We start from the raw sequence: 13,724 nt of genomic DNA on the forward strand, positions 1-13,724 counted from the left end.
AACCTCCGTAGTCATTTACGTTCATGCCACTGTTGTGGTTTGCGACAGAGTTTACGTGTGTGTTGCTGTGCTTTTGCGTACACATGTGTGCAGCACGGGGCACCGAGTTCTTTCAGGCGTCTCGGGGTGTGGGCACACACCGTCAGCCAAGTCCACCCCACCGAGGCCCTCCTGCTCCTTACTGCGGCCGCGGAGAGCCGATATGAAACTTGACACCACGGCAGGAGGTTGACAAAGACGATTAGAGTAGCTCCCTGAACTCTACACACCTCAACCTTCTCTCGTCTTTTCCTCCTCTCCTCCAGCTCTCTAATTAAGCCTTCACAGAGAAAATCTACACACCAACGCAAGCGTGGATGCATAGGATTATGATCTGTGTTGCACCTCAGGCTGTGCACCTTTCTTTATCACGTCCTTATGGATAACTTGACCTGGCTTAAAATCACACACACACCTTAGGCCATACTCAACCAGGTAAGTAAAGAAAAACTAAAAACTACACATCAGGCCAATGTCCATGATGGAAAAGTGACTACACAAGATCACTCAAAGCCAAAGCAAAATCTCAGTATCAATGCATCCAAAGAGATCAAAAAAACCAATGCAAAAATCTCTACCTGATGACAATAATGTGATGATAATATGATAATGACAATAATCATAAGTCTTTTCTGTAAACTGAACGTCAGGACATAAAATTATAGGTTTTGCTTTATATAGCCATGTATCCATTGTCTCCTGCTTGTCTAATTAAGGGTCACAAGGGGGCTGGTGCCTGTGCCAGCTGCCCCAGCTGGAGTGAAAGGCAGGGTATACCCTGAACAGGTCACCAGTCTGTTGGGAAGCTAAAATGAGACAGACAGCTAGTCACACCTAGAACTGCCAGTTAACCAAATATGTATGTCTTTGGACTGTGAGAAGAAGCTAGAGTACCCAGGGAGAACCCACAAAGCCACAGGGAAAAACACACAAACTCCACACAGAAAGGCCCCAGATCACCTGTGGATTCAAACCCAAGAAACTCTTGGTGTGAGGCAGTAGTAGTGCTAACTACCCACCACCATGCCAAATTTCATTACAGTCGTGTAGTGCACTGAACTCGTGGTTCCAAAAATATTTTACTCATTTTTTTAATCTGGCTTCTTTTAGGTGAACTAAAAACATTGTGGGAAAAGGTTCAGGTTATGAAAAGCTTTTCTTCTCAGGGTTGAGAATAGATGAATATATTTCTTGCATATGACAAAGATAGAAAGACAGAGAGAGAGACCGAAATCTCATGTTGGCAGAACACATCACATAGTCTTAGACTAGAAAATCTCTGCAAAACTGGGCTAGGCTACTTTTACATGAACCGTTATATTACAGCAAACTGTGGGGTGGGCACTGAGCCACTCCAGGTGGGGCATGGAGCACTGGGGGAAAATATCGAATGAAACTAAGCTGAGTTAATGTGATTTACAAAGGGAACGACAGCATTCTAACCTGTATTCACTAAACGTCAACATGGATCCATTTTTATTGTTAATGATTGACTACAAATTAGAAGTGTAGGGTGTTGTTTCGGCTTCTGAAGTTGTGCATGTGAGATAAAGTTTCAGAACCACTGAATTAAATCAAGTACATACAATTTCAGTACATAAAAAGGTTTTCAGTGATTCTTTTGGTCAATATTACATGGATTAACAGTTGAGCATTTTATTATTAGTAGTATTATTTTAAATAATTTGACTAAAAATGACAAAGACAGTTAACTTATTTGGAATAAAAGAAGAAAAAAAGAAAAAGATGTATTCACTGTACTAATGGAGTCTCATTATCTGAGTAATAAAAAATAAAATAATACCATAGGGTCAAGATCTCCAATTTATACTGCAGGAAAAAAGTGCTATTTTTAAATCAAGATGGTACAGCTATAGCTGCACTATAGCCCGAGGATTTCTTTACAGGAAATGTATGTGTAGTTTGAATAATTATTTACAATGGATCTGCAGAGTTAACATTTTGTGTATCGGCACACAAAATATCAACCAGTATCCAAAAATTCTGGTAATCCCTTTTTCTTTGATGATCTGTTTTCAGGGCCATTTGAGATCACCAAGGCTGAAATCAAACGAGAATGCTAAAGACAGGTCTGACATTAAAAGGAGAGAGTGAGATATGAAATGCAAAATATTCCCGACTATATCTCTGCACTAATAAAGCAGATGTGCAATTAGCTTCCACGGAAGCTAAAGAGCAGGCTCTCAGTTATTGGTTTGGGTTGGCTCAGGGACTCGGAGCCAGAGGCCACATAAATACATATGCATGTCGTTTCCACATCAAGCTTGTGTTTCAGCGAGGGCATGCCATAGGAGGTTGGAGAATTGCACTTGCTGTTTAGAGGTTGTGTAGGTGTGGGGTGCATTCAGATCTCCTCCGCCCCCCTCCCCCTTCTGCAAGACTACCACACTGATCCACCCCCTTTATCCCTGTGGATAAAGGTCTCTGTGCCCAGGCAGGGGGCCCTGATTGATCCCTGTGACTAACACCCAGGCCATGCATGTTGTTGTGCCCACACTGAGAGACATGCGCCACTGGAGAAGTATTCTCCATAAAACAGCCTTAAGTTCAATGGGCAGCTGACAGGACATGTGTTAATGACCAAAATGAATGATAGCATAGGCTTAAGAGCCTTCCAAAGACCAACAACAGGTCAAGTATTGTTTCATGTTTAATGGGTAAGTGTTATTAATTCATTACAACACTCAGGCTGTTATTATTCCCAAGCACTTAAAATACCTGGCAAGGAAATGGTGTGATGTAGGTGACGATCTGATCAATGCTAAGAGTCATAAGTATATTTTGTAGCATTTTAAACGTTCCTGTATCTATGTGGAGTGCTGCCACTTTCTTTGGAGTTTTTGAACATCTTTGTCACCAGCTGGCCAGAGGTGCTAGCTACCTCTGCTCATTCTTCGTCAATTTTTCCCCCAAATCTCAACATAATCGAATCTTGTGGTTGCCGTGCTTACAAGTGGCAACATCAACATTTTTCAGAGATCACTTTTAAGTTCTAATTTACTTTTAAAGTTCTTCTTAGCAAAACGGGCACATCACATAGCAATTTATACAGCAACAAAGGATATAACCGCAAAGCATAATGAAGTCAGTTTGCTGGTACATGATGGAAAAGAGCTGGTGGACTTTTGCGTCCACTGGATCTGAACGAAAACTTTTGATCCTAATTTTGCATGTGTATCTGTGTGTCTTTTCCTATGCAACCATGCCAGTATTCGTTAATGCGCAGGGATGTGTGTCCACCATGAAGCACAGGGTTGGATTTGAGGGGCTGAGGCTGAGCTCGGAGGTTGGCAGAGGGCTGAGGGCCTCGGCTGGCTCGCCAGTGATTACAGCGGATGTCGAGTGTTTACAGAGAAATGAGGAGGGGTAGAAGGGGGGGACGCAGAGACAGCTGCTTTCACTCTGTACTGTAAACTACACACACATGCGCACACACTGACACAAGCACTTACACAGAAGGCTGTAGCTACATTGGAAACCCCACAAGCCCTGCAGTGTGTATGTGTGTGTTTGTGCTACAGCTGGCCTGCTGGGACCAGCGGTTCAGAGTGACAGCCATACACACATCAGTCCCAGACTGCAGCTGAACATGGTGCAGGCTGGGTGGGGGAGAGCACGGTGGATGCTGACTGACCATTGTTTGTTTTTTTGTTTCTTTATTACAGTCAACAGATACCTTCTACACCCCTCTAATTCTGCTAAGGAAGCAGTTAAGTCAAAATGGCTTTATGTCCAAATTCCCCCTGACTTTAGTTCACTTAGACTTTTTTGTGTGCTGGCCACTTGTCTTAATCCTTTTTTGATTTCTAAGTAATTACTGAAATTATGTCAGTGGCACACATTTTTTAATTAAATCTGACCTACTTGACTATTTTATGCAAATGACCTGCTGTTGCTGTTTAAATATTAGCATCTTTAAAAGGCTGTAGGAACTCAAAATTAACTTTTTTTTAACAACTTGTCTGCATTTTTCAGCATGGTAAACATGAAAAACGGCGTCTGTTCACAGACACAAGTCATCGCGTCTGACTGGACGTGGTGTGAAGACAGCGTGGCGTCAGATGGATCACCTTGTAACAATGAGCTCTGTTCCAGCATGTTTATATCCTCAGGTACGAAACGTAACAGCATAAAAAAATAACAGCGATTTCTAACTGAGGTTTCAGTCAACAGCAACCAAAAGAGGTCCAGCTGAAACATTAACAAGTTAAGAATTTAACGCACAGGCATTTTTCAGTAAAGTGGAAAATTAGGAGCAACAGTGAGAAATGAAGATAATTCGATAATATGGAGGTCAACTCATCAAACAGTTAAATCTATATCGGAGTCAGAAAAGTCATATGTGACTTCAAGTAACAGTGTGATGGCGAGAAAGGTCAGCATGTATGCGTCGTTGGAAGAAAACGAAAGAGACAAATAAAGGGATGAAAACAATGATGGTTGACTGCACAATATAGACAATAAAGTGTCTAACGCATAAAATGAAGAGCAGGCAAAATGTCACCTGACCCGGATAAAGAGAAAATAAACTACAAAATATCATTGACATGATTCTTCCGTGACAGTGGTACTGTGTGTTATTGGACTTGTGTTGAAACCAGTGCATTTGTGTGTAGTAGGCCCCTGTGATCACCGCAGGGGGGAAAAAGGTCGCCAGTAACAAGCGAGCCTGACAGCTTAATTACCAACGCAGCTAAAGATTTATTGGTTTATCAATCAGAGCCCAGGGCGCTGCCTTTCCCCTCAGGAGATGGGAGCCATTACCATGAACCCGTTGGCCCATGTGACCCAGACTCTTCTTGCCCTGTCCCAGTCACACAGGGGCAATCCTAAACCTCCGGCACCTGTCGATACATGTGTACAAGCACGCTGGATATGCACACACACATACACACACAAATTCTTAGATTTCTGGAATATACACATATGTTCATGTGCACCCAAGCAGAGACACAAACAAACACAGACAAATAGAGGAATGTATGCAAACATAAAACACATAAAGACTCACACAAAACATGGACCGCAAAGGCCAGCATGTGGGCGATGAACCTTTTATGTTTCGAGACAAAGGCACAGCTGAAGCAGAGACAAGACCAGAGAGAGAGAGAGAGAGAGAGGAAAGCTGCAGGCTAAATACTGTATGTTTGACTTAACCAAAAGGTATTTTCAGAACCGCATCCAGAAATTCCAACCATATGGGCACAATTATCTTATTTCTAAATTAAGCGGTAGCTCATTTGGAATCCTGTCGATGAGTTGTGACAGTGACAAGAGGAAGGCGAACGTGAGGGTGATCTGTTAACTGACAGTGTGCTGCTATGTGGTGGGCATGGGAAGAAAGGACCACCGATCAACCAGTCGGGCAGGCAGGCAGCCAGGTGGCCAGGCAGGCGACTCAGATAAACACTCACAGCCTTAGCTGAGAGTGTAGCCTGTAGTCATGCAGAAGCTTTTTAGTGAAATGCTGCCCCCATGTGTTGGCAGCCACAAATAACATGCTCCACAGTCACTCTCCTGGCGAGAGGAGTTGTACCTGAATGTGCCTCCTCCGGGGTCATTGAGCTTGTTTTTCTGATTCCCGGTGATCTGAACAGGCAGGCCCATGGGACTTTTGCCTGCTTGGATTATGGCTCCCTTTCCCATTGTGCCTGTTAAAGAAAGGGGGGGGGAACAAAGAAGAAAACACTAAACAAAAAGGAAAGGTTTAATGTTATCATTGAAGTGTCCCCTTCTATCTGCATCAAATATTTATTCTGTCTAACGACTACCTTCAGCTGTCTCTGTCATCCTCACAGGGGTGAGGGTGAGGGGCTGTCGCTCTCCCCAGGTTGGTGCGGAGAGCGTCGCTCTGTCAATATCACTGCACTTCACCGCCTTTCCTTACACTCCTAAACCGCATCCTGCTCCGAGACACGTTTTCCAGAGAGGCACAAGGACTGCCAGAGTGAATTTAAACTTGATTTTAACAGGCATGTTCCTAGCCAAGAGGCACAGGAAAGTATTTTTAGAACTATCCCCGCATTCCAATTTATGGGCATAAAACAACCTACAGATCTTTCACTGCAGGCAATCTTGGGGAAGGGGGCAGATCAAATTTGTATGCACCTCCGATCGTACACACACGCACGCACACACACACTAACACAAACGCACAAGCACAAACAGGTACAAACACATACACTCATTTCACACACCACTTGAGAGCACAGAGCTCTCTTAGGGGAGCGTTACACCCGGTTGGTGTTGGGGCGATATTTGTGGGCTTCTGTGGGAAGAGTGTTTGTGAATCAGTGTGAGTAAGCAGTAGCGCAAATGTTTGAGAAGGCTTTATAACCAGACAGGAAAAAAAAAAAACACAAAAAAAACACCTGTTCTCTCTATGGTTCCTGCCTGTTTACACATCCTTCAGCCTACCGAGAGAACATTTACGGTTTCACTAATGGCCATCTTAGGCTATATAACCTGTTTTATTGGTTCATCATTTAAAAAGAAATTTAAACTAAGGCTGAAAGTCTTTGAATATTTTTCCTGCAATGGTGTCTTAATCGAAGGATGTAAATATTGCATAACAGAATCAGAGGAAAACCGTGAGTCAAAGTTTCCAAAAATATAAAGAAATGTTTGTTCAATCTTTCATCTTTCTATACTTTAGTCCTCCAAATGCCTGGTATAAGAATGGGGATTGTACATGTAATTGAATTCAATCAAATGTGTCTGTAATAGGCCTGCAGATGTCTTACCTTGCGCTCTGATGGACTGCGTAATCACCACAGGCATCCGGACCTGGCCACCAACAGCGCCTCCTGTCTTGACACCCTGAGGAAGCAAAACTTTATTGTAGCATTTCTCAGAAGGAAACAATTGGAGAGAAGGAAGAGATAAAGAATGGAAATTAAAAAGGATGAAACTGAACACCTACTAAAGCATTGCTCAATTTTTGTGTGATCCCCAAAACCGAAAGTGAAAAATCTAACTTTTTGTCATAGTTGGATAGGAAAAAAACATAATCTGTAGACCTAGACCCACTTGAGTTTTGTATATTGATTTCTTTTCAACTGTAACACAGTGAAAATACCAGCAGTATATACAGAATAAATGCATAATACATACAAGAGTGGTGAATTCTACAGTGGCTATCTCCACACAGTACAGAGAAACTAGAGATCAAATTAAATGCACAAGAAGGATGGATTTCTCCCACTGTATATGACCTACATTTGCTTGCATTTGCAGATAAGACAAAAGCAATAAAAAGTCAAGGCCACGGTGAAAAAGTAGTTGAGAAGAAGAAAAAGTAGTAGAAGAAGAAGAAAAAGTAGTAGAAGAAGAAGGTGCGGGGGGTGGGAGAGTATGCTGGGCTATTAGAGTCACTTCCTTCCTTGGTAGCAGCTACGGGCCGAGCCTCAGGCTCAGCCATCCATTCCTACCAGTTTGCTTCTTGCTGCATATTTTTTAGCCTTGTTTTCCATTCCCTGACACATGCTATATTACTGTTCAAGCTACTGAAAAAAGACAGAGGCCATTTTTCCCAGAGATCCACTGCAGGGGTCTGCGAGTAAGGGGGGGAACGGGAGAAAAATACATTCAGAATGAGCAAAGATAGCTAGCACCTCTGGCCAGCTGGCGACACAGTTAAGAGAGAGGGGAAACCCTAAGGTAAGAAGTTTTAGAATCAGGGGCAGAAGGAATAACACTAAACCTAAACTGCTCATCTTTCATATGATTCATATTTCCTACATTTAACATCTAGAGCGATCTTAAATGTTAGATGTTTTTTAGATTAAAGAATAACATGTTAGTTTTATGTAAAGAGAGAAACAGATTTCAAACAATAATACAGAAAAATTACTATTTATGTCTATTTATTATTCATTAATTATTCATTTTCCTTGCTGTTGATGCCCAATAACTTGACCAGCAAAGTTAGAATATATTATTTCAACCTCTTAGCTCAAACATCCATAGAACATCACATGTACTGACGCTGCACACTGTTGCAATGAAGAATGAGCCGTTATGGTATGTGGCGGTGCGGCCTACTTACACCTCTCGAGTTTTCATCAAGGCCATTCACCTCATATAAAATTTGCCCCAAGGAAGTTTATGGTCTAGTTCCCATATAGCTTTTGGCACAATACAAAAAAAAAAGAATAATAATAATAATTATATATATATATATATATATACATACATATATAAATATATATATAAATTTAAAAATATCTAACTTTGATTTTCTAAATAATGTCTTTATTAAGTGGTCTATCCTCCATGTGTTTAGAAACGTAGAATACTTCTTTTTTTATCTAATTAAACCCCTGACATTTGAAACACAGCATTGTTTCAAATGTTGTGGGTTCAAAACCAAAAATGATTGTGGCTTATTGGATATCCTGGAGCATTAATTGTAATTAAATAAGAAACCTTAAATAATGTAAGCCCACATCTATATACTCTACTTTACTACAACAAGAAATCTTTCCCATAACACTGTAGTATGAACAGATTTTTTTTAGGCTAATTCAACTAGCGTTCTGGTTTCAGACTGTTGACGTGCCAGCGGCGATCATTTACTAATGTTTTGTGTGATAGCTTATGTTGCCGTTGTGTGTGTGTGTGTGTGTGTGTGTGTGTGTGTGTGTGTGTGTGTGTGTGTGTGTGTGTGTGTGGAGGGAGGGAGACAGAAAGAGAGAGAGAGAGAGAGAGAGAGAAGGGGAGAGCGAGAGACCAGAGGCATGTTCTGGACATAGACTGCGGCCGCCACATTGCTTTAAAATTGACCTGGGGCTGACCTAGTTACCTCGCTTCACCCTTCAACGGTTAACGGGTAGAGGGAGGGAAAGAGGGAGAGAAATGAGAGGGTGATGCGGGGGCAGATACAGTGAAAGGCATGGAGAGAAAGTGTGTGTATGCAAGTGACAGCCCAAGTAAACCAGGAAGGAGTGAGCGAAGAAAAAGGGAGGGAGAAGGAAAGAGAAACAGAGAGAGAGAAATACAAAAGAGAGACCCCTCTAGCTTGCCCACTACTCTGCCTGGACCAGACCAATCTGAGTCTGACCTCACTTGACCCATCTGTAGACATCTGGGCTCTGTGGGGTTGCATGATTCTCAATGTACAAGCACATCTGCACACACAGACACAAACACACGTTCAGTATCCACAACGCGGTTATTATAGTTAACTAAAACTATACCACGATCTGAAACTGGGGATAGAAAACTAACAGAAAATAACTAACAAAAATACCAAACCAATTAGAAATATAGAGGAAAGGTCCATATTATTAGTCTTTGCTAATATTGTCATATTATTCAATACATTAAGTAAAAGAAGGCATTGACTCTGAGCCAGGTTTTTGTTTCTGCAATACCTTGTCTGAACTTCTTAAATCTGCTCCTGGCACTACCGACTACAGTATTATGATTATAAAGGCTAATATTAATAAAAAAAATTTAAACATTTCAAATATAACTGAAACAATCAAATCAAATCTGGAAACTAAATCAGACAAACGGTAAAAAAAAACAAAGAAAAAGTAAGGCTGTTGCTTCTTGGTACAGTCCCCCTCTGTCATGGTACTGCGTCTTTGACCCTGAAATATGAATTTTGTTGGGACTTTGAATTCTTTTCTACCTTTAGGTGCAAAGCTCGGCCTCTTTTTGTGGCACTGACAAACAGACAGGAGGCCAAGCTGGAGGTGGCAGAGTAGAGGATGTTAAGATTTTCAGTAGGAGTCACCAGAATGGGCAAGATTAGAAATGAGTATATCAGAGGGACAGCACAGGTTGAGCGTTTGGAGACAAAGTTAGAGGGGCAAGGTTGAGATGGTCTCAAGCTTTTCTATAATCTCTTGTGTTTCTCTGAGCCTTCCCCCTTGTCTCCCCTGTGTCAAGTTCAAGTGTGTTAGAGTCTTGTCTCTTTGTCAGTCAGTGACTTCCAGGTTTATTTTGGTAGTCTTTTGTCTTCTTGGTCTTGTTCCTAACTGTCTTAATTGTCTTCAGCTGTTCCTCGTTCCCCACCTGTTCCCTATTCCCCTGATTAGCTCTTAGAGCGTGTCAGTTTGTATAAATAGGCAACAATTTCACATTGCCCTTTTGTTGTAGTGTCTGTGTTTCCTCAGCCCAGGTTTCGTGGCGTTTCAATGTTTTTGTAGGTTTACTTCCTGTCGTTTTTTGAATCTCCTGCTTCTTTGACTCCTGTACACAAATAATCATGACACTTTTATAATCTGCAACATATGGGTGTGACTAACCATCACAGAGACTGTACTGCATACCAAGAATCATATCACAGATTTGTAGGACAGATGGTGGTGTTAAACTGTTTCCATTAAACTGGGGGAAGGATCTTTAAATAGTCCTTCAGAAAGCTCACAAAGACATAATACAGTCCTCTGTGTTAGGCATATGTATTCCTAGCTTAATGTAATGCCTCCAAATGACTTCTTTGTGGAATAACTGAACCTTCATGTTTAAAACTACTTTAGTCTGACAACAAAATCCTCCAAATTCACTGACAAATTTTTCAAAATCCTACAAATAAAAAGACAAACCTTATGTCATAGCTTTAAAAGACCTACTATGTGGTGTTGTGTGGGTGTATTGTGCTGCTTTCAGGTGAATTCAGGTGGCACAGCTGACTTCACTCAGCATTCAGCATTCACGTATAAAAAGCCAGTGAGAGCAGCTGGTCAGCCTGGTGATCGAGCTTCATAAGTGTTGGGAGTTGATATCATGCTTGTGAAGAAGTGTGGTATCAATGAATAATCTGTTGTTGCCTTATTATTTTTTATTTTATTCTTAGACATAGTTGCTTTCCCATCTTTTAAAATTAAACCTTTCTGTTAAAAAGTTGTTTTATTTCTCCATATGCTTTCTCTGGCTCTTTCTCCAACCCAGACATTGTTATTAGTACTTCTTCTCACCTCCCATTTTGAGCAACTTAACAGTGTAACAGCAAAGTTTGTAAATTGAGTACCTCTAATTGGATACTTGTGCTTTGCCATCTGCTATGGTCAGTGGAGCCACTTGCACATTATGCAAACAACCTCTATCATCAACAAGCACACTACCCTCAGCAGGTTGGATTCATTGCATTTTACCATTTTTTAAATGCATGGTGGGCTGTTGTGGGAAAATGCGTCACATTTACTGTACAACTTCTGCTCTATCAGACACCTTACATACATACATACATATATACATACATACATACACACACATTTCCTGGACATGGCTAAAAAAACAAAAAACAAATGAAACACATATGAACATTTACACATTTTAGGATCGATCTTTATATTTGCTATGTTTTACTTCAAAGATCACATGTAGTTTCATTTGGACTGTGATGTTGGGGAACAAACTCTTGTGTGTGGACAAAAAAGTTTTAAAAAGCAACTCCCAATTTAAACATTGTGATGACTGTGTCTGCACTGGATACTCTTCCAACTGGGCCACATTATACATACCATTGCAGCTGCATGTCCGAGCGTCCCAGCGGGCAATGCACTGGCACCCGTAGTGGTGCTGACACTATTAGGGTGGCGTATACGGACAGCTGGCCCAGCGACGATGGCAGGAGGGGTGCCACAGGGTGCTGGTTTTAGTCCCTGCTGCGGGGGCTGGATCAGAGACTGCTGACTATTCAGCAAAGACAGCCTCAGGGCTGGGAGGCTCTTCTGTTGATGGATAGAGGGCAGCCAGAGTTTACAGTCATATAGAGAAATAGACATGCATTACAAAGCACCATACACAGCTGCAACAACTACCGCTGTGGTCACTGGCTAATTTAGCATAATGCTATCAAAAAAATATGGCTATAGACAGCTAAAAAATATCTGCAGATGCATGTGACCACATGTTTGTAGAATGTTTGCACAATGATTCATGTGACTTTTATTTGTTATTTAAAAAATGCTTATTTGTGTGCTGAAATTGTTTAATTTGCATTCAGGATAATAAACCTACAGTATGCTTAAAACTGTATACAGTGTTACCATAACTATTAGCATGATAACTCACTGTCAGTTGACCTAAGGAGCTGATGTCGTTCGCTAGAGAATATTTTAGGGCAGATTTTTGACGTAAATGACCTAACATTGCCTGACACCATGTGTTTGTGGCCCTGTTGGGCGGGTGAGTGCCTTGATGTGATGCTCATCATGGCTGGCTGAAAAAAACCTGCTGGCTACTGGAATGGCTGCAGGGGCCACCGTCACCGCAGTCAGAAGTCAGGCCAGAGGGAGGGTGTGTGTGTGTGTGTGTCTCATTCAACTGTCAGGCCAGGCTAACATTGACTGTGGTCCCATGCAAAGAACTACTTTAGGGGGATCATTTCAGAAAAATCTATGAGGGGCAGCTTAAGGAGCCAAGTTAGGGAATGAGTAGAGGTGAAAGATAAGGGGCAGTTCAGAAAACAATTTTAGGGGTCAATTTCAAGTAGACCCCAGGACCCAGAATTGGTTAAGCACAAGAAAATGGATGGATGGATGGATGGATGGATGAGAATTTCAAGTATCTACAGGTGCTATAAACTGAATAAACAGGCCCAAGGTTAAGAAGACTACTTGATGACAGAGGTGTAGGGTTCAATGTTAGATAGGCACTTTCAGAGACTTATAAAGAAGATGAGCTCAATGAGCCATTGCATTAGTCCGTGTAGGAATCAGTTTTATGGATGATATAGCTTAGGAAGAAGGTTAAAAAAAAGAAGTTAACTAGCAAGAACCTCACCTTGAGAAAGGGTACCAGGTAAGGCTGCGGAGATGACTTGAGCTCTGTCTGTAGTCGGCTGGTGAACTCTTCCGGTTCGATTTTGGCATCCTGTCAGGTTAAGAGTAAAGAATTAAATTTCAAAAGAGAAGCCATGCAGTACACCAGAGGGTATAAGCACAGTTAGATGAAAGCCCATCACCAGAAGGAATCATCAACCATTCCATCCTGAAACTTCAGGGTACAACTTAAGGTGCACATTTTGTATGAGATGAAAATTCATGACACAGAAAAGAGACTTTCGGAAAGAGTTTCATGCTGCCATCTACAGGTAGGAAATATTTAATACAACGACACAGAAAAGTGTCAATTTTAATGTAAAATTTAAAATATGTTACACCGCAAAACAAAAAGGGAAAAAAAACCCCCAAAACAATGGACTCACACTTACCATGTTATGATTTCATTAAATTAGTTAGATACATGAGAAACATGGTGTTAAAATTATTTGCCTACAAAAAAAAGAGGTATACGGCAGGTCCTTAGCAGTTTTTGTAAATCTAATACTTGCCCCAAAATTGTCCCATCTAAACAAGTGATATTATTTAGTTTTTCCTATATGATATGAACAGCGTTTTGTGAAGCTCACCAGAAGGTCCTGAACAAGAGCCTTGACGTTCTTAGACGTCTCGGGGGACGGAGAATTGTGAGATGCCAGCTTGATAAGTGTGGCCAGGAAATTCTTACACTTCTTAACATTCTCTTGCATTTCCTGTTGAAGACAACAAAATAATTCATTTTCTATAAAAAAAAAACACACACACACACACACACACACACAAACAAAAAAAAAACCCAGTGACACCACTACCAAATCCCAACCTCAAAGTCGCTGTGTAAAACAATGGATCAGAACATAAGCAGAGAGGAAGTGGCCCTATAACTGC

General features: G+C 41.3%; 1 protein-coding gene across 2 annotated transcripts in view; it reads right to left on the minus strand.

Annotated features, from left to right (window-relative positions):
- LOC102198209 (transcription initiation factor TFIID subunit 4) overlaps positions 1-13,724 on the minus strand; it is a 93,888-nt gene that overhangs the window by 63,810 nt on the left and 16,354 nt on the right. For both annotated transcript variants that reach the window (XM_013909467.1, XM_013909466.1), the window contains 5 exons: positions 13,427-13,549; positions 12,799-12,888; positions 11,535-11,744; positions 6,804-6,879; positions 5,597-5,711 (listed from right to left, as the gene is read on the minus strand). In XM_013909467.1, coding sequence (XP_013764921.1) covers positions 5,597-5,711; positions 6,804-6,879; positions 11,535-11,744; positions 12,799-12,888; positions 13,427-13,549 — 614 coding nt within the window. The remainder of the gene's footprint in view (positions 1-5,596; positions 5,712-6,803; positions 6,880-11,534; positions 11,745-12,798; positions 12,889-13,426; positions 13,550-13,724) is intronic.

This window comes from Pundamilia nyererei, unplaced genomic scaffold (assembly GCF_000239375.1).
Source record: "Pundamilia nyererei isolate P.nyererei 1_Seehausen unplaced genomic scaffold, PunNye1.0 scaffold00025, whole genome shotgun sequence".
Classification (NCBI taxonomy): Eukaryota; Metazoa; Chordata; class Actinopteri; order Cichliformes; family Cichlidae; genus Pundamilia; species Pundamilia nyererei.